At 42.0% G+C, this 24,860-nt stretch overlaps 2 protein-coding genes across 2 annotated transcripts; both read right to left on the reverse strand.

The window, feature by feature from the left end:
* Positions 1 to 442: 442 nt before the first annotated feature.
* On the reverse strand, positions 443 to 10,836 carry LOC143825433 (vomeronasal type-2 receptor 26-like). Its single transcript, XM_077313464.1, has 6 exons — positions 10,778 to 10,836; positions 8,432 to 8,723; positions 7,488 to 8,345; positions 5,279 to 5,506; positions 2,465 to 2,591; positions 443 to 1,344 (listed from the first exon to the last, which is right to left on the reverse strand). Exons 1-6 carry the CDS (start codon positions 10,834 to 10,836, stop codon positions 443 to 445), a joined length of 2,466 nt encoding a protein of 821 aa, XP_077169579.1.
* A 4,163-nt stretch (positions 10,837 to 14,999) lies between these two features.
* On the reverse strand, positions 15,000 to 24,416 carry LOC143825434 (vomeronasal type-2 receptor 26-like). The gene is made up of 7 exons (XM_077313465.1): positions 24,358 to 24,416; positions 23,007 to 23,238; positions 22,111 to 22,860; positions 20,621 to 20,692; positions 19,791 to 20,018; positions 16,957 to 17,083; positions 15,000 to 15,901 (listed from the first exon to the last, which is right to left on the reverse strand). Exons 1-7 carry the CDS (start codon positions 24,414 to 24,416, stop codon positions 15,000 to 15,002), a joined length of 2,370 nt encoding a protein of 789 aa, XP_077169580.1.
* Positions 24,417 to 24,860: the final 444 nt, after the last annotated feature.

Raw genomic sequence — 24,860 nt, forward strand, 5'->3', positions numbered from 1 at the left:
TAACTGTTTCCAGGAAAAAGTCTGAAATTTGGTTGCCAGGCTCCAGGTGGGTCTGGAGAGCTCTCTCAATTACAACTGTCCCCCAGACAAGAAACTTTAGTACTCAAGTAGGTAATGGCAGCCTTGGAGATGGCATTCATGGTGTACCCCACTAAGGTCATGTTTGTCCACAAACCACACTGTCCTCAGGCTCCACCTTAAATAAGCAACATGAAAAGGTAGTGAGCGCCACACCACTGGCAGTGTTCAAGCAGTGTCTGGACAGATATTCATCATGGATGCCTTTGGCTCATCCTGCATTGAGCAGGGGTTTGAGCTATGTGGCCTCTATGGCCCCTTCTAGATCTATGATTTTATGATTCAGTGATTCTAAATCTCCAGGAATGTTCCCTACCAGAGTTGGCTACTACATTCTCCAAGTGAAAATAGCATTATATTCCTGTCACATTTTTTTCTTTATTAGTTGATCCCTGGCATTCAATTCAGGTTTTAGAATAATGATGTAGCATTTAGGGCAAAAGATACAGCCCAGCAAGCCAGCACTGGAGGCCAAGATGGAAAAGATCTCCACAGCCACCATGGATTTCCCTTTGGTGCTCAGGTAGGTTGGAAGAAAGGACACCCAAACACTGCAAAAGACCAACATGCTAAAGGTGAGGAACTTGGCTTCATTAAAACTGTCGGGTAACTTCCTTGCAAAGAAAGCTACAGAGAAGCTGGCAGTGGCCAGGATGCCCATATATCCCAAGACACAGTAAAACATAACCGCTGAGCCCTCATTACACTGCAGGATGATTTCCCCTGCAAATGAATGCATGTCCATATCAGGGAAGGGAGGGGAAGTACTTAGCCAAAGAGTACAAATGCCTGCTTGAATAAAAGAACAGAAAAGGACCACAGAAGTTGCCATTCTTTTCCCAAACCATCTCCTTATCCGGGATCCTGGTTTGGTAGCCACAAAGGCTAAAACAACTGTGATGGTTTTGGCCAACACACTGGAAATGGCCACAGAGAAGACAATGGCAAAAGCAGTTTGTCGGAGAAGGCAGGTCACCTGGAAAGGTCTTCCAATGAAGAGCAAGGAGCAGAGGAAGCAGAGAAGAAGGGAGATGAGGAGAATGTAGGTGAGGCTCCGGTTGTTGGCTTTGACAATGGGAGTTTCCTGGTGCTTTATGAAAATCCCAAGCACCAAAGCTGTGATCAGAGAGAAAGAAATAGATAAGATAGCTAATGTGATGCCAGATATTTCTCTGTAAGAGAGGAAACTGTGGACCTTGGGGATGCATTGATTTTTCTTCATGTTGGCATACTCATCTTGTGGACATTTCATACAAGCATCCATGTCTGAAAAAGAAGTTGAAATATCTCAAAAATTTGATCAGTGACTAGATAATGGCATCAAATACATCATTACTATATCCGACAAACCATGAAGACTATCATTCTGATCTCATTTCTGTCAAGAGATTACTTAATTGCTTTGGGACAGAAATTATCTCGGCATTTCATCCACCATAGAGAGCCAGTTTGGTGTAGTGATTAGGAGTGCGAACTTCTAATTGCCGGGTTCGATTCTGTGCTCCCCCACATGCAACCAGCTGGGTGACCTTGGGCTCGCCACAGCACTGATAAAACTGTTCTAACCCAGCAGGATATCAGGGCTCTCTCAGCCTCACCCACCCCACAGGGTGTCTGTTGTGGGGAGAGGAATGGGAAGGTGACTGTAAGCCGCTTTGGGCCTCCTTTGGGTAGGGAAAAGCGGCATATAAGAACCAACTCTTCTTCTTCTTCTTCTTCTTCATATAGCAAAATGTGAGTCCAATGGCAACTATAAGACCAACCACATTTTATTCCAGGTGCATCCTTTTCTGAGCATGCATATTTCTTCAGACAGAGTGAAATGGGGATTGCCAGTCCATACATATGAACAGAGGTTGCACAATAAATTAGTACACAGCGTAACGGAGATGTTTAACAGTTTCATAGGTCATACAGGAATGACAAGCTAAGTCTATCAGGTTATTATTTGCTTGGTGCAAATCTGAATTCAATGCAAAGAAACTACACCATTGATTTCGCAATGATATAGATAAGACAACTGAAATCAGAATGCCAAAATAATTAGTCTCTCATTTATTCTTATTAGGTGTATTAGGTATACAAACCATACAACTTCGTGGCAATCAGAATGGGCTCCTAGGTATATTTATCCTGTTTTCTGATTCTTCCTCAATGATTCAGATCTGAGGCAAAAGTGTTCCACTCGAGTTTGCTTACAGGCCTACTCACTACCTACTCGTTTCCATGGAGTGAAAAATGTTCTAATCTCCGGTACTCTTTCCATGGAGCGGAAATTGGGAGGTTCTATCGTAGTCTTATCAACAGTACTATCTTTTTTGCATATTACACAAATCATTCATCTGTCAGGATTTTAGTTCTCATGTCCCAAAGTTATGCTTCCTACCCTCATCCTGAGAAATGGTCCTTTCTGGGCATGGAACGCAATCATAGCAGCAAAACTTCTCCCCTTCCTTCTTTTGCTTGCTATAGCCAGGATGACAACGTTCATTGCATAGAGAAAGAGGCACCACCTGTCCATAAGACAAAAGGACTATTAGTAACACAGACATAGTCACTGAATCCTAATGTTAGTCTTGCAATCCTTGCCCTGTTTCTACAGAAAGCTGGCACCACAAAGTTCTTGTTGAACAGAGGAGGTTCACACTGCTTATTTTCATGACAATTGGCTTGCGGGGAGGGAGTCCGGGCGAATAATAGATGCTCACATATGTTTTGGCATTAAAAAGGCCACAGCTTTATTTAAACATAGCTCCTTTATGGTGTTGGCATGGCAGGAGTTTGGGAGCCACTTTGCAGTAGGCCGACTGCTCTAACCCCCAGACTGTGGCTTGCAATGTCCTGCAGTTCCCAGCTGGGAACTTGGAACCCTTGGCCTAACCAAGGAAAGTGAACACTTGGGACACTGGAGGAGGTGCAAAACTCTTGATCGATCCATCCCAGTCCAGAATTCTGTGCCTCCCCTAGCTAAGTTAGGCACCTGCTCATAGGTCTGCTACCTCTTTAAAGAGTCTCCCTTTTGGGGAGTTCACCATGCAAGGCCTCCTCCCCAGCAAGCCGGCTCCACCTCTTGCCAATCCACAAGCTGTGACTGTAACATGCTGAAATCAAAGCTCAAATTGTGTTGTGACCTAAACCAACCAACAAACCCAGGCAAAAGCTTAACTCAACTACCGAAGGCTGGTGGGGATCTTCTCCACTTCACCCCGGCAAGAGGACGATGGGCACAAAGCACTCTCTTGAGCCTGCACTGATCTCCCCCCTAACTGGCTAATCATGTGGTGCCATGAGGCCTCCTAAGCTGCGTGTGCCTCATGATGCCTCTCTTTTACCCATGTGTATCTCCTAGCCTGCCCCTCCCACTGCATCAATGGCGGTCCCGGGCCATGAAAATTGTACCGTCTAGATACAGTAGCACTCGATAATGTTCTTAAGTTTTAGTTGGACGTTAAAGATGAATCTGTGCCAACCCCTGTACCTAGTTTTTTTTTCCATTAAGAAATAAATTAAAACAAAATAAAAAGGGCTTGATTGAAATAGTTTATGAAAAATATAGCACGCTTCAAATGCAGGATGGATTTTGGTTGAATATCACAGGGCTGAGCCCGAGTTCTTTGGGACTAGAATGATGGTCCACAGTGGAAAGTTATGAGAATACCACAATTGTTCTGTGACTGGAATAGCAGGTTGCAGAGTAGAATAATATTCCCTGGGAGCTGCAAAAGATTTCTGGGCTTGGGATTTCTGTATTCAAAGTGGAAGGACAACACCTTGGAGCAACAGAATGACAGTTCTGGAGTAGTTGAAGTATTTTGGGACTGGCATGATGACCACCCATTGTAGAATGATGGTAGCTGGAAGTCATATAATAATTTTGGGATTGTAGTTGACATCCCACACAGTAGGAGGAGAACACTCAGAGGAGCAGAAGTGTTCTGGGACTGGAATGCCATCCACCAGAACAGAATGTCATCCCCTAAGAGTAGTAGATGTGTTCTGGAACTGGAATGATGGATCCCCATGTGGAATGACAACCTTTATAATTGAAATCAGTGTATGATACCCAATTGCAGAACAATGATTTCCATCAAACCGGGTTTCATTCAAGTCTTGGACTTTCTAGAACATATCTGATCCTCTGGAGTTTGTCATTCCACTCATTGATCTTTCATACGAGTCCCAGAGCACCTGTACCCATTACCAGAGGTCATCATTCCACTCTGGTTCCAGTATTTAAAGTCATTGAATACTTCTGCTACATTCAAACCACTTTTAGAAAAGAATCGTTATTTGATGTAAATGATTCTGTGACATTTTAGCATGATTGAAGCACATTATTTCAAAAGAGTTAAACTATGTTCTATGATGGAACCATATGAGCAGAAAGCAACAATTAAACTTTTGGGAAAGTTCTTTGAGATAAACGTTGAAACTGAACATTTTCTTCAAATTTGGTAATTCCCCTCCTTACTATGATCCTAACCACAGAATGGTTTTGTTTGGATAATCTCCTAATTCCAATGCAATTTTTTTGAGTGGTCAAAGCAGTCTTTTCCTGCCCTTCTCATCAGTGGAACATGTTGAATCCAGCCCACTAGGTAAAAACTTTCACTAATTCATTGCCCTGAGGTAAAAGAAGAAGAAGTAGAAGTAGAAGTAGAAGTAGAAGAAGGAGAAGGAGAAGGAGAAGGAGAAGGAGAAAGAAGAAAGAAAGAAGAAAGAAAGAAGAAAGAAGAAGAAGTCACTGGCAGTCTACAAGCAAAGGTTGGATACACACTTTTCTTGGATGCTTTAGGATGTTTAAGGCTGATCCTGCGTTGAGCAGGGGGTTGGACTAGATGGCCTGTATGGCCCCTTCCAACTCTATGATTCTATGATTCTATGATTCTAACAAGAAGAAGAAAAAGAAGAAGAAGAAGAGTTGGTTCTTATATGCTGCTTTTCCCTTCCTGAAGGAGGCTCAAAGCGGCTTACAGTTGCCTTCCCTTTCCTCTCCCCACAACAGACACCCTGTGGGGTGGGTGCGGCTGAGAGCGTGCTAATATTACTGCCCAGTCAGAACAATTTTATCAGTGCCATGGTGAGCCCAAGGTCACCCAGCTGGTTGCTTCTGATACAATCCTTATTTGTTCTAATATCATTAGATAGAAAAGATAAGAACTCTCATTCAAAAGTTCAAAATTCAGTCTCTGTTTCTCACCTGGTTAAATGTTCCATGCCACACAATGTGATCATCATGAAGGGTCAGCTCTTTGCCTAGCGGAGCCCAAGGATCCAGCCTTCCCACTTTCACTCTTGTAAAAGAGCCATTGGGGAATGTAACCAAGTTTATAACATCAAAACCAGTATTTAGTTCTCTGTTTTCATCAAAAGACACAGTGTCTCCAGCACTATTGTTGAACTTGATGGTCCTTAGAAAATGATGGAGCTAGCAGAGAAAGAAATGTTCACAAAGAGTTAAAACTGGCCTTCATCATGCCTAGGACTTTTTTGGCTTTGGCTGCAGCTTGGTGGAATGCTCTTCCAAGTGAGATTAGGGCCTGTAAAGCACCCAAGTGCCTGAAGACAGAACTATTCCACCAAGATTATGGTTGAGACCAGGAAATAACATCAAAGAGACGATCACCTCCCCACTTAAGAACCTATCCAATTCTTCTAGAACAATCCAACATGCACTCCCCAGTTGGGTAATATCTCATTTAGATAGGATAAGTGGTTTTAAAAATAATATTATACATATTGTTTAACCTAAAACTGATGAATGTGTGTGTGTAATTTTTTTTAGCTGATTGATGTTACTTGCCCTGCACCCACCATGGAATTGGGGGATATAAAATAGATATAATAATAAGCTTTGCAAATATGGCCAAGTATGAATAGATGATTCTGGCTGATACATGTTAACTAAGTCAGTGAAAAGTTTAAATGACTACAACCTGAGTGGAATTGTGAGAAGGCCAAGAACATTGAATACCATTTTTATCAGCATTAAAAAAATGATTGTCAATCCATAGAATACAATGGTAATACACTGATAAGGAGGCAATTTGAATTCGAAGATTTGACCTCTTCTAAATCGGATTTCAGTTCTCTGCACGTAATCTGGTTCCCAATATGGATGTGTAACTAGTTTAAGTCATCCAACTCTGTATTTCATTGGTCGCTTTATCAATTTTGATGGATGCTCCAAGTATTATCCTGCATGTAGAGGCTTCATTTGGTCATGATTTTCAAGGCTTTGATTTCTTCCAGGTTGGCCGGATATGATGGCCAAGCATTTCTTCTGTTCCCCAAAACTTACAAGTATACTAGACACATAGCCTTACAGGTACACTCATTGAGTTTGTTTTAAGCAAAATAAAATGAGCTTCTATTTCTTCCCCGTAAAGCCCCCTGTTACTTAAAACCATGTTATCTAAAGAGTGGACTACCCAACTCAATAATTTGCTCTCCAGTCCACATGACTTTCCTCTTGCAAAATAATAATATACTGAGGATGGCCTGATCAGTATGCCCTCTATGGCACAGTGAAGAGAGAAATCCAGATATTATTATTGTTATTGTTGTTACTATTATTATTATTATTTGAACTTATAACCTGCCATTTTCCAAAGTTTATATACATACAAAGTTTATATACATAAAACCCTCATAAAACCCCCTATATTAAACCCCTCCACTTAGCCCTGAGGCTTTACAAACCAAAAGATTGGCAGCCAAATTTATCTAGTCCCCCAAGCAGCCCTCTCTAGATGTGGGAGTTTAGATATAGTAGCAAACCAAACCTGAGGAGATGCCATGCAGGTTTTAGCACTAGCCTCAACCTTGTGTTGCACTCCCTGCAGTAATGTGAGAGCTCCATCATGGCCCTCGGCTTTCCTGGGAGCTCATTCCACCATGTCGGGGCCGGGACCGAAAAGGATATTTTCCTCTTTAGTGGCCAGCTCTGGCTTTCCACTGAAAAGAGACGTTCTTGGCTAAACATCTGCAATCTTTAGAAAGAAGCTAAAGACACACTGATCATCCCACTCTCTCTGAGTAAAGCTGTTCCTCATGGGTTGCTTTTCATTCATTTATTCTGCACAATGCGGAAAAGGTTTCTGTGTTTTAATCATTTCAGGGATTTCATTGTAGTGCCGAATGTTTGAACAAGTTGCTTGCTCTGAGTGATATTTCTGGTTCACTTTTCACATATGCATATTGAAGTTTTAACTGTTTTGTTGCTCTTGATTTTTTTTGTAGGCTTTGTTTTTATGCTATGGCATTTTGATAAGTTATGTATTTGGAAAATCGTTTTAAATTGACATCTATAAATACTTGAAATATTAAATGAAATAAATAACAAAGGAGTCAAGACTGCTGTAGAAGTGGCAAATGTCCATCAGATGTAACATTTGTGAAGCAATTACCTGCCATGGTTGCACATCATAGAACTGTAGAATCCTGCCTTCTTCCATTCCTTTGAGTTTAGAGATAGATCCATAGGTGGCATGCAAAGCATGTGCCACAGCATAGACAGCATTGTAGACATTATAACTGTGGCCAGACATCTGCATTTCAAACAACACAACTGGAAGAGAATCCAGCTTCTCCTCTCCACTGCACATTTCCTTGCTGCCTCCTTGAACACTGGATGTTTTCATTAAGCAATTGAATGCCTGCTCCCAGAAGTTCTGGATAAAACTGTCTCCTTTTGCCCAGGAAGGGCTTATCGACATCAGGAATCTGTTGAACCCCGGTGGCTGATTGGAGTGAACTGCAAAGGATAGTGCACCATGGAACATTTCTATATCCCAATCTCTTTGTGTAGACAGTAGTTCAAATTCCCAGTGGCAGGTAAGAATCCACACCTTATTCACGGGAGGAAATGAAAGGAAGGATCCAACCATCAACAATATTCTCAAACATACCATGGATGAGCCTTCTCCATATACAAAACATACATTGGCTTTGGTTTCAAAGTGAGCAGTAAAAAATTCTGCCTTTCTGAAGAAATCATTTAGTTCATTTGCAATAAATGTGTCTGCTGGTAATCTGACAGTAAAGTCAACACAGATGTCATTCCCAGAGAGCATTGGTAACAAAATCTCCAGGAACTTGTCCCCGCTGTCATCTTCCCGAGCAAACAGTGCAATCCACGTCCACCTGAAGTGGTGAAATAGTCGGATAACTCCCAAATACTGGGTGGCTTCATTGGGCACCATCTGATATATGGAGGAAAGCAGCAATTTGTTCTCTTGCACCGTGGAAAATGATCCATAAGTGAGCTAGAGGAAATATATATATATACTTTATGTTTAGAGAATGAATCAAAACTTTAAACATATGTTGAGGCAGTGAATGGATGGCCTACCTGTGGTATTTTATAAATGTTTCCTATGCTGGCAATATGGGCAGATACATGTGAACTCACCCCTCCAATGACTGCAATGAGAGTGTTCAATGTCACACACTTGAAATTTGGGGAAAACCTGTGTTGTGACGAAAGCAAACTCAAGGTAGCTTTGGAGGTCATCCTTGAATGGTAGTAGCTATTGAGGATACGAAGCCCCAAAGTGATGTTTGGTAAGATGTTGGGGTCCCCATTGATCTCTTTGACAGCAAAAGCCAAGGCCAAGTTGTGCTGGTAATTCTTTGGCACTGATCTACAAAGAGAGTTGTAGATAATCTTGAAACACTTATTGACCTTTATTTATTTTATTTTTTTAATATTTATATACCACCACTCTCAAATGTCTCGTGGCGGTTTGTAGAGATTTGTAAGAACAATAAAATCCTATGAAAACATTAAATTGTAATTAAAACACAACATCACGATGATGGATAATAAATTTATAACCAAGTCCCCTCCCCCCATTCAGCAATGGTCTATTACTCTCTACCTAGGAGTGAGGGACTTAGTTGGTTTCAGCTAGAGATCCACAGCTGAGAGCGCTGGGAGTCACCTGGGTTCAACCATATGCCTGGTGGAAGAGCTCCATCTTGCAGGCTCTTCCTGGAGCTCGTTCCACCAGGTTGGGGCTAGGACTGAAAAAGCCCTGGCCCTGGTTGAGGCCAGGCACATGTCCTGGGAGCATGAGGCCACCAGTAAATTCATACCTGCAGAGTGAAGAGCCCTGCTGGGGACATAAGCAGATAAGCGGTCCCGCAGATAAGCCGGACCCAGGTATAGCCTTAAAGGTTAAAACCAGAACCTAAAACTTGATCTGGAAGACTGGTAACCAATGCAGATGGTGTAGCACTGGTTGAATATGGGCACTCCCTACCGCTCATTCCCTTTCATTACTGTACCCTGATGTATCCTGCCTCTGGTGGCTATTTTTTGACCGTCAAAACACGAATCATCCAAAGATGCCTTGTTCACTAAGCTACCAATCTTAACACTGGGTTTCTTTCGCCCCTAACAGAATGATGTCAGCTCTTTTACTACCTTCAGATCCATCTTCAACATCCTCCTGTTCTGTGAAGATTTAGACATGATCCCTCAGATCTTTACTAAGGACACATACCATGGAAAGCTGAACCCTTCCCCTTTCTGCTTCTCTCTACTCCATCATTCTCTGCACCTTTTCCTGCCATCCACCAATTATGTTAGAGGTTTTATTCCATGAAACAAAACTCAACATACATAAAGGAAGTTTTCAAAAGCTTGTACTCTGGAACTCTTCTTGGGCTCTTCACTGGTGATGGACAAAGCTTATGTATATGTCATAGAAATATATGCTCATTCTTCCCTCTTTCTCCTTCTCTTCACAATACCACACTCTGCTCCTGTTTTTGACCATCCATGAATGACATCATCATCATCATCATCATCATCTATCATTTTTGACATTTTCTTCCTCAAGAGAAGACTGAATTTCCCCTTTCTTTCATTTTTTTTTAAACCACCACACATGAAGGGAGCTTTCAAAAGCAGATATGCTCAAACTCTCATTGGCCCCTTCAGTGCTGCTCTACTGAAATCCAATCCTACACATGGATATTTAGCTGAATAAAGAAAATATACAAAACATATGAAATGAGACTTACATAGGTTCAGAAATGAACAAATTGGCAGGCTGTGCATTAAATGAAGGAATTCTGGGTATTTATAAGATTTGAGAAGGAATCTCACCCACAATCAGGTCACCTGGCAGGTAAAATGCATGAGGAATAGGAAGAGGGTCAACAGCTGTGGTGCACTGAATGGGATGTTTCATGCACAGAGCATGGGACAGCCATAAAAGCAACGGCATCTTCCTTGTGACCTGCTTTTCCTCCTTTGTCATCAGTATAAGTTTCATTCCGATTTTTTTCCTGAATCAAAATAAAGTTCAGTTAGTGGCAGCTTGTCTCTGTCCCTTTAACTTCATTACTTTTTGCCATGTGATTGCAATGCTTTCTCCTGTTCTCCTTTCTGGATGAACAAGCTGTTCCTTTGTCCCAACTCCCTCTAAACCAGCTATATCCCAGAACAATGGCTGAAACTGATTTACTTTGTAAAATGTCAATTGTAAAGCAGATCTTTAGTGGTCTAAGCAGTGGAAGAGTGATGAAAACCAAAATGTTGCAATATGTTTCTCCTCACTTTTCCCAAATTTCAAAATATTACAGTAGGGTGGTAAAGTCCTTTCTTTCCAAAATGAAGCAGAAGTGAGAGGCAAAGGAGGAAAGATATCAGATGCCAAATCCTGCTAGTGTCTTCACTCAGACTCACCTAGGTCCTTCCAAATTGTTCCTTCCTGGGCACATGGCTTTTGTTAATCTAGGTCCCATGACTCTCTACATAACCTTTATGTGTAGTCAAAAATGAACCTTCCAAATTTCCCCCAGGAAGAACTCTGGATGGATAGAAAACTCCCTTCAATGCCAGTCTTCAAGCACCAATCCATATCCTGGAGGCTTTAGACTGATCCTGCATTGAGCTGTGGGTTGGACTTGATGGTTTATATTCTCCCTCCCTATTATAGGATTCTTTTGATTTTACGTTATATTCCGTTACTGCATTTTGAAGGGAGTAAAGGTAGAGGTATCCCCTGTGCAAGCACCGGGTCATGTCTGACCCTTGGGGTGATGCCCTCTAGCGTTTTCATGGCAAACTCAATACAGGGTGGTTTGCCAGTGACTTCCCCAGTCATTACCGTTTACACCCCAGCAAGCTGGGTACTCAATTTTAGCGACCTCGGAAGGATGGAAGACTGAGTCAACCTTGAGCCGGCTGCTGGGATTGAACTCCCAGCCTCACGGGCAGAGCTTCAGACTGCATGTCTGCTGCCTTACTACTTTGCGCCACAAGAAGGGGGTAACATTTGTTAAACAAATCTGCCTAAAACAATAGTGGAAGATAGTGCAGTCAACCCCAATAGGTTTTCAAGACAAGAACAGAAGTTGTTTAACATTACCTTACTCTGAGGAACAATCATGAACTTTCTGGGTGGTCTACAATCCAAGCACTAACATTGGTCAACTCTGCTGGGCTTCTGAGAACCAACAAGACTGGACTAGATCCAGGTCAAGGAATGTGGGAAACTACCATACTTATGAATAGAAGCAATGTTATGGACAGCTGATTGAACCCCCTCTGTCCCTGCATCTGAGCCCTATCCATTGCTGGTTTTTTTTCTGTACAGGGATTACTCTTAAGGAGTCCCTGGAAATGTTTTTGCCTAGCAGAAGGAAGAACTAATGATGGTGGCATGCCTTTCTAATTATAGTGGTGCTAATAGTTCTGGCCTTGGTCTCAGATGGCAATCTGAATTTGTCACAATTTAATTTGATGTGCATGCATGTAATTGTAATAATTTAAGGGGAAATGTGTGAAGATATGAAACTTTTTCATTGTGGCTAGTTGAGGCAACTTCTGTTTTTTTCTGCATTATATGCATAATGCTCCAAATCAGGTATACTGATGAAGTACTACCTGTAGCTCCCAACAACCGGAACGGAATTATGCATGTTATTCTTGAACTTATATTTCTACTTGAAGACAAAATGCCATTCTGTTTTGATAGAAAAGATCCCAAGAAGACAATACCCCTTCTCCAGTTACATGAGACAGAACTATTCTTTAGAGAGTATATGCCCCATTTGCTTATTGAATAACTGAGTAGTTCTGCTGCTTTAGAAACTTGCAATGTTTATTTGCATTTCAAAAGGAACTTCTCTTTTAAATCAAAATTATCAAAAAGAGCTGTGCCATCTCTTTTTACCCCAAGGCTCTCTTCAGGCCTGCTGGGATGGATCCTTTAACAACCCCTGACTGAGGGGAGGGAGTCATTTCCAAGAGCAACGCAGGGGAGCCTCTGGGCATGGTAGTAGCCATTCCTTTGGGGGGGGATTTATCCTTCTGCCAAACAGCTGACTGAGAGGCCACAGAAAAGCCCCTTCTCAAAGTAATGTTTTCCCCGGGGGTTAGACACAGCCAAGCCATGTGTATTTCTTCTTCACAACTTTCTGCAGATTTGAGGCCACTACACAGCATTATTCTGCAGAAGAAACTGGATGCTATTGTGGAGGTTCTTTTTTCTCCTGTTTCATCTGCACAACAATCCTGTGCAGTAGGCCTCCATTCTTTCAATTCAACAACAACCTTTGTGGGAGGCCTTAAATGTTTCTTCTCTACCTCAACCCTGTCCAAAGTAGCCCTTTCTGGCTGGGGGGCTGATCTTTATGCTATGAAGATGAGCTGTAATTCCTGGAGGTCTCCAGGCCCCACCTGGAGGTTGGCTACCCCTGGCTATTCCTGGAGTTTTGGAGATGGGACTTGAAAATCATACAATGCCTCAGAGTCCAGACTTCAGGAAGGCCGCGGGTGTGCTTCTGGGCCCAGCGGAATGGCCGCTCTGCTGCCGGGATTTTGGGGGGGGTGGAGAGAAAGGCTTACTCCCAGAACCAGAAGCACACCTAGCACCCATTGTATTTACGAGTACAACGGGCTTGGTCCCTAGTATAAGTATAAAAGGCACCATCTGTCCTCTGTTGCAGGTTTGCATGATTTGAAAATCAGATTTTAAAAATTCTTCATTGATACAATATGATGTCACTTCCAAGGATTACTAGAGAGGATGAACTTCTCTTTCTGGGAACCCAGAAGTGATGTCACACTGCCATGAACAGCCACCCCCCAATGACACCATCCGCCCAGTCTCCTTTTGATTGCAAGACTGAGCCTGAAAATGCTAAGTTGGGATAGATAGATATGCACTTATGGACACTGGGTTTCATCAAGCCATATTTTTAATTCAGTATATCCTAATTCTTTTCTATCTGACTGCCAATCTCATATGGCTTTTGATCATGAAGGGCTCATGATACTTACTCTTCAAAGTTTTTATAGGTGACTCTTCAAAGATTTTGTGGATGATCAAAGAAGTTTCTCTCTTACATCTAAGCAACATAAAAGTGAAATTTATCCTTTAAGCCGTGCATTAAAAATGCTTTAATAGGGGAAGGAGATATTTTTACGATAGTGAACCACTCTCCTTATTTCCTTCATATGTTCATATGTTGTCATTGAGCCATCCCCATTTTCTAAACTGATATGATTTCTTGAGTTTTTGCACAAATAAGTCTGAAATACTTGTGTGATGACCCTAGAGCATGTTTGAAGCAATTCTAGACATTTTTCTATCTGAACACCAATATTTTATAAGCCTTTTAGTCCTGAACAACTCATGATAATCAACATTTTTTTCATGGGTGATCAAAGAAGATGCTCTCTTATTTCTCAGGAACAGAAAAGTAAAACGATTCCTATAAGTAGCACCTTAAAAATGCTTCACTTTTATGGCAGAGGGGAGTATTTTTATGATAGTGAACCGTTCCCCTTACATTCTTAAGCTATACAAGAGAACCAGCTTGGTGTACTGGCTAGGAGTTGGAGACTTCTAATCTGGTGAGCCAGGTTTGATTTCCTGCTCCGCCACGTGCAGCCAGCCGGGTAACCTTGGGCTCATCACACCATGGATAAAGCTGTTGACTTGCAGTAGGGCACCTTGGGCTCAAGGAAGACACACACATTTTCATTGGCTTAAACAAGGTCACAGCTTTATTACTACTCTGCAGGAGTGAGGGCACAGCATGGGAGAGGGAGACTAACTTGTAGTTGGCTGACCACAAGAACCCAGATTCCATCAGCAACCTGGGGAGCATCCAGTTTCATTGCTGGGAATGCAGGTCCCCTTGCCACTGGGATCCCACCCAAGGGATGTGTCCAGTGGCGCCCTGCCCCCCCCAGTCTCTCAGCATGTCTTCCTGCTGCCTGCTCCTCCACAGCATCAACAGCGGCTGCAGATAAGCCTTTACTGCTTTTTCTGACCAAAAAGTAATATCAAGATTCTCTCAGCCTCACTTACCTCACATTGTGTCGGTTGTGGGGAGTGGAAAGAAAAGGAGATTATAAACTGCTTTGAGACTCCTTGAGGCAGAGAAAAGTGACCTTCTTCTCCTTCTTCTATTATATTATAGCCACCATAATTTTCTACAGCCTTTGATTTCCTAACTGTTTCCATGAAAAAGTCTGAAATTTGGTTGCCAGGCTCCAGGTGGGTCTGGAGAGCTCTCTCAATTACAACTGTCCCCCAGACAAAAAACTTTAGTACTCAAGTAGGTAATGGCAGCCTTGGAGATGGCATTCATGGTGTACCCCACTAAGGTCATGTTTGTCCACAAACCACACTGTCCTCAGGCTCCACCTTAAATAAGCAACATGAAAAGGTAGTGAGCGCCACACCACTGGCAGTGTTCAAGCAGTGTCTGGACAGATATTCATCATGGATGCCTTTGGCTCATCCTGCATTGAGCAGGGGTTTGAGCTATGTGGCCTCTATGGCCCCTTCTAGATCTATGATTTTATGATTCAGTGATTCTAAATCTCCAGGAATGTTCCCTACCAGAGTTGGCTACTACATTCTCCAAGTGAAAATAGCATTATATTCCTGTCACATTTTTCTCTTTATTAATTGATCCCTGGCATTCAATTCAGGTTTTAGAATAATGATGTAGCATTTAGGGCAGAAGATACAGCCCAGCAAGCCAGCACTAGAGGCCAAGATGGAAAAGATCTCCACAGCCACCATGGATTTCCCTTTGGTGCTCAGGTAGGTTGGAAGAAAGGACACCCAAACACTGCAAAAGACCAACATGCTAAAGGTGAGGAACTTGGCTTCATTAAAACTGTCGGGTAACTTCCTCGCAAAGAAAGCTACAGAGAAGCTGGCAGTGGCCAGGATGCCCATATATCCCAAGACACAGTAAAACATGGCCGCTGAGCCCTCATTACACTGCAGGATGATTTCCCCTGCAAATGAATGCATGTCCATATCAGGGAAGGGAGGGGAAGTACTTAGCCAAAGAGTACAAATGCCTGCTTGAATAAAGGAACAGAAAAAGACCACAGAAGTTGCCATTCTTTTCCCAAACCATCTCCTTATCCTGGATCCTGGTTTGGTAGCCACAAAGGCTAAAACAACTGTGATGGTTTTGGCCAACACACTGGAAATGGCCACAGAGAAGACAATGGCAAAAGCAGTTTGTCGGAGAAGGCAGGTCACCTGGAAAGGTCTTCCAATGAAGAGCAAGGAGCAGAGGAAGCAGAGAAGAAGGGAGATGAGGAGAATGTAGGTGAGGCTCCGGTTGTTGGCTTTGACAATGGGAGTTTCCTGGTGCTTTATGAAAATCCCAAGCACCAAAGCTGTGATCAGAGAGAAAGAAATAGATAAGATAGCTAATGTGATGCCAGATATTTCTCTGTAAGAGAGGAAAATGTGGACCTTGGGGATGCATTGATTTTTCTTCATGTTGGCATACTCATCTTGTGGACATTTCATACAAGCATCCATGTCTGAAAAAGAAGTTGAAATATCTCAAAAATCTGATCAGTGACTAGATAATGGCATCAAATACTGGCATCAAATGGCATCAAAGACGATCATTCTGATCTCATTTCTGTCAAGAGATTACTAAATTGCTTTGGGGCAGAAATTATCTCAGCATTCCATCCACCATATAGCAAAATGTGAGTCTGATGGCAACTATAAGACCAACCACATTTTATTCCTGGTGCATCCTTTTCTGAGCATGCATATTTCTTCAGACAGAGTGAAATAGGAATTGCCAGTCCATACATATGAACAGAGGTTGCACAATAAATTAGTACACAGCGTAACGGAGATGTTTAACAGTTTCATAGGTCATACAGGAATGACAAGCTAAGTCTATCAGGTTATTATTTGCTTGGTGCAAATCTGAATTCAATGCAAAGAAACTACACCATTGATTTCCCAATGATATAGATAAGACAACTGAAATCAGAATGCGAAAAATAATTAGTCTCTCATTCATTCTTATTAGGTGTATTAGGTATATAAACCATACAACTTCGTGGCAATCAGAATGGGCTCCTAGGTATATTTATCCTGTTTTCTGATTCTTCCTCAATGATTCAGATCTGAGGCAAAAGCGTTCCACTCGAGTTTGCTTACAGGCCTACTCACTACCTACTCGTTTCCATGGAGTGAAAAATTTTCTAATCTCCGGTACTCTTTCCATGGAGTGGAAATTGGGAGGTTCTATCATAGTCTTTGAGAAGGAAGGACTCCCTGGAGAAGAGCCTAATGCTGGGAGCGATCGAGGGCAAAAGAAGAAGGGGACGACAGAGAATGAGGTGGCTGGATGGAGTCACTGAAGCAGTAGGTGCAAACTTAAATGGACTCCAGGGAATGGTAGAGGACAGGAAGGCCTGGAGGATCATTGTCCATGGGGTCGCGATGGGTCGGACACGACTTCGCACATAACAACAATCATAGTCTTATCAACAGTACTATCTTTTTTGCATATTACACAAATCATTCATCTTTCAGGATTTTAGTTCTCATGTCCCAAAGTTATGCTTCCTACCCTCATCCTGAGAAATGGTCCTTTCTGGGCATGGAACGCAATCATAGCAGCAAAACTTCTCCCCTTCCTTCTTTTGCTTGCTATAGCCAGGATGACAACGTTCATTGCAGAGAGAAAGAGGCACCACCTGTCCATAAGACAAAAGGACTATTAGTAACACAGACATAGTCACTGAATCCTAATGTTATTCTTGCAATCCTTGCCCTGTTTCTACAGAAAGCTGGCACCACAACGTTCTTGTTGAACAGAGGAGGATCACAATGCTTATTTTCATGACAATTGGCTTGCAGGGAGGGAGTCCGGGCGAATAATAGATGCTCACATATGTTTTGGCATTAAAAAGGCCACAGCTTTATTTAAACATAGCTCCTTTATGGTGTTGGCATGGCAGGAGTTTGGGAGCCACTTTGCAGTAGGCCGACTGCTCTAACCCCCAGACAGTGGCTTGCAATGTCCTATAGTTCCCAGCTGGGAACTTGGAACCCTTAAGCCGCTGTCATGCCTAACCAAGGAAAGTGAACACTTGGGACACTGGAGGAGGTGCAAAACTCTTGATCGATCCATCCCAGTCCAGAATTCTGTGTCTCCCCTAGCTAAGTTAGGCACCTGCTCATAGGTCTGCTACCTCTTTAAAGAGTCTCCCTTTTGGGGAGTTCACCATGCAAGGCCTCCTCCCCAGCAAGCCGGCTCCACCTCTTGCCAATCCACAAGCTGTGACTGTAACATCCTGAAATCAAAGCTCAAATTGTGTTGTGACCTAAACCAACCAACAAACCCAGGCAAAAGCTTAACTCAACTACCGAAGGCTGGTGGGGATCTTCTCCACTTCACCCCGGCAAGAGGACGATGGGCACAAAGCACTCTCTTGAGCCTGCACTGATCTCCCCCCTAACTGGCTAATCATGTGGTGCCATGAGGCCTCCTAAGCTGCGTGTGCCTCATGATGCCTCTCTTTTACCCATGTGTATCTCCTAGCCTGCCCCTCCCACTGCATCAATGGCGGTCCCGGGCCATGAAAATTGTACCGTCTAGATACAGTAGCACTCGATAATGTTCTTAAGTTTTAGTTGGATGTTAAAGATGAATCTGTGCCAACCCCTGTACCTAGTTTTTTTTCCATTAAGAAATAAATTAAAACAAAATTAAAAGGGCTTGATTGAAATAGTTTATGAAAAATATAGCACGCTTCAAATGCAGGATGGATTTTGGTTGAATATCACAGGGCTGAGCCCGAGTTCTTTGGGACTAGAATGATGGTCCACAGTGGAAAGTTATGAGAATACCACAATTGTTCTGTGACTGGAATAGCAGGTTGCAGAGTAGAATAATATTCCCTGGGAGCTGCAGAAGATTTCTGGGCTTGGGATTTCTGTATTTAAAGTGGAAGGACAACACCTTGGAGCAACAGAATGACAGTTCTGGAGTAGTTGAAGTATTTTGGGACTGGCATGATGACCACCCATTGTAGAATGATGGTAGCTGGAAGTCATATAATAATTTTGGGATTGTAGTTGACATCCCACACAGTAGGAGGAGAACACTCAGAGGAGCAGAAGTGTTCTGGGACTGGAATGCCATCCACCAGAACAGAATGTCATCCCCTAAGAGTAGCAGATGTGTTCTGGAACTGGAATGATGGATCCCCATGTGGAATGACAACCTTTATAATTGAAATCAGTGTATGATACCCAATTGCTGAACAATGATTTCCATCACACAGTCTTTCATTCAAGTCTTGGACTTTCTAGAACATATCTGATCCTCTGGAGTTTGTCATTCCACTCATTGATCTTTCATACGAGTCCCAGAGCACCTGTACCCATTACCAGAGGTCATCATTCCACTCTGGTTCCAGTATTTAAAGTCATTGAATACTTCTGCTACATTCAAACCACTTTTAGAAAAGAATCGTTATTTGATGTAAATGATTCTGTGACATTTTAGCATGATTGAAACACATTATTTCAAAAGAGTTAAACTATGTTCTATGATGGAACCATATGAGCAGAAAGCAACAATTAAACTTTTGGGAAAGTTCTTTGAGATAAACGTTGAAACTGAACATTTTCTTCAAATTTGGTAATTCCCCTCCTTACTATGATCCTAACCACAGAATGGTTTTGTTTGGATAATCTCCTAATTCCAATGCAATTTTTTTGAGTGGTCAACGCAGTCTTTTCCTGCCCTTCTCATCAGTGGAACATGTTGAATCCAGCCCACTAGGTAAAAACTTTCACTAATTCATTGCCCTGAGGTAAAAGAAGAAGTAGAAGAAGGAGAAGGAGAAGGAGAAGGAGAAAGAAGAAAGAAGAAAGAAGAAAGAAAGAAGAAAGAAAGAAAGAAGAAATAAAGAAGAAAGAAGAAGAAAGAAGAAGTCACTGGCAGTCTACAAGCAAAGGTTGGATACACACTTTTCTTGGATGCTTTAGGATGCTTAAGGCTGATCCTGCGTTGAGCAGGGGGTTGGACTAGATGGCCTGTATGGCCCCTTCCAACTCTATGATTCTATGATTCTATGATTCTAACAAGAAGAAGAAAAAGAAGAAGAAGAAGAGTTGGTTCTTATATGCTGCTTTTCCCTTCCTGAAGGAGGCTCAAAGCGACTTACAGTTGCCTTCCCTTTCCTCTCCCCACAACAGACACCCTGTGGGGTGGGTGAGGCTGAGAGCGTGCTAATATTACTGCCCAGTCAGAACAATTTTATCAGTGCCGTGACGAGCCGAAGGTCACCCAGCTGGTTGCTTCTGATACAATCCTTATTTGTTCTAATATCATTAGATAGAAAAGATAAGAACTCTCATTCGAAAGTTCAAAATTCAGTCTCTGTGTCTCACCTGGTTAAATGTTCCATGCCACACAATGTGATCATCATGAAGGGTCAGCTCTTTGCCTAGCGGAGACCGAGGATCCAGCCTTCCCACTTTCACTCTTGTAAAAGAGCCATTGGGGAATGTAACCAAGTTTATAACATCAAAACCAGTATTTAGTTCTCTGTTTTCATCAAAAGACACAGTGTCTCCAGCACTATTGTTGAACTTGATGGTCCTTAGAAAATGATGGAGCTAGCAGAGAAAGAAATGTTCACAAAGAGTTAAAACTGGCCTTCATCATGCCTAGGACTTTTTTGGCTTTGGCTGCAGCTTGGTGGAATGCTCTTCCAAGTGAGATTAGGGCCTGTAAAGGGCCCAAGTGCCTGAAGACAGAACTATTCCACCAAGATTATGGTTGAGACCAGGAAATAACATCAAAGAGACGATCACCTCCCCACTTAAGAACCTATCCAATTCTTCTAGAACAATCCAACATGCACTCCCCAGTTGGGTAATATCTCATTTAGATAGGATAAGTGGTTTTAAAAATAATATTATACATATTGTTTAACCTAAAACTGATGAATGTGTGTGTGTAATTTTTTTTAGCTGATTGATGTTACTTGCCCTGCACCCACCATGGAATTGGGGGATATAAAATAGATATAATAATAAGCTTTGCAAATATGGCCAAGTATGAATAGATGATTCTGGCTGATACATGTTAACTAAGTCAGTGAAAAGTTTAAATGACTACAACCTGAGTGGAATTGTGAGAAGGCCAAGAACATTGAATACCATTTTTATCAGCATTAAAAAAATGATTGTCAATCCATAGAATACAATGGTAATACACTGATAAGGAGGCAATTTGAATTCGAAGATTTGACCTCTTCTAAATCGGATTTCAGTTCTCTGCACGTAATCTGGTTCCCAATATGGATGTGTAACTAGTTTAAGTCATCCAACTCTGTATTTCATTGGTCGCTTTATCAATTTTGATGGATGCTCCAAGTATTATCCTGCATGTAGAGGCTTCATTTGGTCATGATTTTCAAGGCTTTGATTTCTTCCAGGTTGGCCGGATATGATGGCCAAGCATTTCTTCTGTTCCCCAAAACTTACAAGTATACTAGACACATAGCCTTACAGGTACACTCATTGAGTTTGTTTTAAGCAAAATAAAATGAGCTTCTATTTCTTCCCCGTAAAGCCCCCTGTTACTTAAAACCATGTTATCTAAAGAGTGGACTACCCAACTCAATAATTTGCTCTCCAGTCCACATGACTTTCCTCTTGCAAAATAATAATATACTGAGGATGGCCTGATCAGTATGCCCTCTATGGCACAGTGAAGAGAGAAATCCAGATATTATTATTGTTATTGTTGTTACTATTATTATTATTATTATTTGAACTTATAACCTGCCATTTTCCAAAGTTTATATACATACAAAGTTTATATACATAAAACCCTCATAAAACCCCCTATATTAAACCCCTCCACTTAGCCCTGAGGCTTTACAAACCAAAAGATTGGCAGCCAAATTTATCTAGTCCCCCAAGCAGCCCTCTCTAGATGTGGGAGTTTAGATATAGTAGCAAACCAAACCTGAGGAGATGCCATGCAGGTTTTAGCACTAGCCTCAACCTTGTGTTGCACTCCCTGCAGTAATGTGAGAGCTCCATCATGGCCCTCGGCTTTCCTGGGAGCTCATTCCACCATGTCGGGGCCGGGACCGAAAAGGATATTTTCCTCTTTAGTGGCCAGCTCTGGCTTTCCACTGAAAAGAGACGTTCTTGGCTAAACATCTGCAATCTTTAGAAAGAAGCTAAAGACACACTGATCATCCCACTCTCTCTGAGTAAAGCTGTTCCTCATGGGTTGCTTTTCATTCATTTATTCTGCACAATGCGGAAAAGGTTTCTGTGTTTTAATCATTTCAGGGATTTCATTGTAGTGCCGAATGTTTGAACAAGTTGCTTGCTCTGAGTGATATTTCTGGTTCACTTTTCACATATGCATATTGAAGTTTTAACTGTTTTGTTGCTCTTGATTTTTTTTGTAGGCTTTGTTTTTATGCTATGGCATTTTGATAAGTTATGTATTTGGAAAATCGTTTTAAATTGACATCTATAAATACTTGAAATATTAAATGAAATAAATAACAAAGGAGGCAAGACTGCTGTAGAAGTGGCAAATGACCATCAGATGTAACATTTGTGAAGCAATTACCTGCCATGGTTGCACATCATAGAACTGTAGAATCCTGCCTTCTTCCATTCCTTTGAGTCTAGAGATAGATCCATAGGTGGCATGCAAAGCATGTGCCACAGCATAGACAGCATTGTAGACATTATAACTGTGGCCAGACATCTGCATTTCAAACAACACAACTGGAAGAGAATCCAGCTTCTCCTCTCCACTGCACATTTCCTTGCTGCCTCCTTGAACACTGGATGTTTTCATTAAGCAATTGAATGCCTGCTCCCAGAAGTTCTGGATAAAACTGTCTCCTTTTGCCCAGGAAGGGCTTATCGACATCAGGAATCTGTTGAACCCCGGTGGCTGATTGGAGTGAACTGCAAAGGATAGTGCACCATGGAACATTTCTATATCCCAATCTCTTTGTGTAGACAGTAGTTCAAATTCCCAGTGGCAGGTAAGAATCCACACCTTATGCACAGGAGGAAATGAAAGGAAGGATCCAACCATCAACAATATTCTCAAACTTACCATGGATGAGCCTTCTCCATATACAAAACATACATTGGCTTTGGTTTCAAAGTGAGCAGTAAAAAATTCTGCCTTTCTGAAGAAATCATTTAGTTCATTTGCAATAAATGTGTCTGCTGGTAATCTGGCAGTAAAGTCAACACAGATGTCATTCCCAGAGAGCATTGGCACCAAGATCTCCAGGAACTTGTCCCCGCTGTCATCTTCCTGAGCAAACAGTGCAATCCACGTCCACCTGAAGTGGTGAAATAGTCGGATAACTCCCAAATACTGGGTGGCTTCATTGGGCACCATCTGATACATGGAGGAGAGCAGCAATTTGTTCTCTTGCACCGTGGAAAATGATCCATAAGTGAGCTAGAGGAAATATATATATATACTTTATGTTTAGAGAATGAATCAAAACTTTAAACATATGTTGAGGCAGTGAATGGATGGCCTACCTGTGGTATTTTATAAATGTTTCCTATGCTGGCAATATGGGCAGATACATGTGAACTCACCCCTCCAATGACTGCAATGAGAGTGTTCAATGTCACACACTTGAAATTTGGGAAAAACCTGTGTTGTGACGAAAGCAAACTCAAGGTAGCTTTGGAGGTCATCCTTGCATTGTAGTAGCTATTGAGGATACGAAGCCCCAAAGTGATGTTTGGTAAGATGTTGGGGTCCCCATTGATCTCTTTGACAGCAAAAGCCAAGGCCAAGTTGTGCTGGTAATTCTTTGGCACTGATCTACAAAGAGAGTTGTAGATAATCTTGAAACACTTATTGACCTTTATTTATTTTATTTTTTTAATATTTATATACCACCACTCTCAAATGTCTCGTGGCGGTTTGTAGAGATACGTAAGAACAATAAAGTCCCATAAAAACATCAAATTGTAATTAAAACAAAACATCACGATGGTGGATAATAAATATATAACCCAGTTCCCTCCCCCCATCCAGCAATGGTCTATTACTCTCTACCTAGGAGTGAGGGACTTAGTTGGTTTCAGCTAGAGATCCACAGCTGATAGCGCTGGGAGTCACCTGGGTTCAACCATATGCCTGGTGGAAGAGCTCCATCTTGCAGGCTCTTCCTGGAGCTCGTTCCACCAGGTTGGTGCTAGGACTGAAAAAGCCCTGGCCCTGGTCGAGGCCAGGCACATGTCCTGGGAGCATGAGGCCACCAGTAAATTCATACCTGCAGAGCGAAGAGCCCTGCGGGGGACATAAGCAGATAAGCGGTCCCGCAGATAAGCCGGACCCAGGTATAGCCTTAAAGGTTAAAACCAGAACCTAAAACTTGATCTGGAAGACTGGTAACCAATGCAGATGGTGTAGCACTGGTTGAATATGGGCACTCCCTACCGCTCATTCCCTTTCATTACTGTACCCTGATGTATCCTGCCTCTGGTGGCTATTTTTTGACCGTCAAAACACGAATCATCCAAAGATGCCTTGTTCACTAAGCTACCAATCTTAACACTGGGTTCCTTTTGCCCCTAACAGAATGATGTCAACTCTTTTACTACCTTCAGATCCATCTTCAACATCCTCCTGTTCTGTGAAGATTTAGACATGATCCCTCAGATCTTTACTAAGGACACATACCATGGAAAGCTAAACCCTTCCCCTTTCTGCGTCTCTCTACTCCATCATTCTCTGCACCTTTTCCTGCCATCCACCAATTATGTTAGAGGTTTTATTCCATGAAACTAAACTCAACATACATAAAGGAAGTTTTCAAAAGCTTTTACTCTGGAAGTCTTCTTGGGCTCTTCAGTGCTGATGGACTAAGCTTATGTATATGTCATAGAAATATATGCTCATTCTTCCCTCTTTCTCCTTCTCCTCACAATACCTCACTCTGCTCCTGTTTTTGACCATCCATGAATGACATCATCATCATCATCATCATCTATCATTTTTGAGATTTTCTTCCTCAAGAGAAGACTGAATTTCCCCTTTCTTTCTTTTTTTTTTAAACCACCACACATGAAGGGAGCTTTCAAAAGCAGATATGCTCAAACTCTCGTTGGCCCCTTCAGTGCTGCTCTACTGAAATCCAATCCTACACATGGATATTTAGCTGAATAAAGAAAATATACAAAACATATGAAATGAGACTTACATAGGTTCAGAAATGAACAAATTGGCAGGCTGTGCATTAAATGAAGGAATGCTGGGTATGTATAAGATTTGAGAAGGAATCTCACCCACAATCAGGTCACCTGGCAGGTAAAATGCATGAGGAATAGGAAGAGGGTCAACAGTTGTGGTGCACTGAATGGGATGTTTCATGCACAGAGCATGGGACAGCCATAAAAGCAACAGCATCTTCCTTGTAACCTGCTTTTCCTCCATTTTCC

The sequence above is a fragment of the Paroedura picta genome, chromosome 16, assembly GCF_049243985.1.
Source record: "Paroedura picta isolate Pp20150507F chromosome 16, Ppicta_v3.0, whole genome shotgun sequence".
NCBI lineage: Eukaryota > Metazoa > Chordata > Lepidosauria > Squamata > Gekkonidae > Paroedura > Paroedura picta.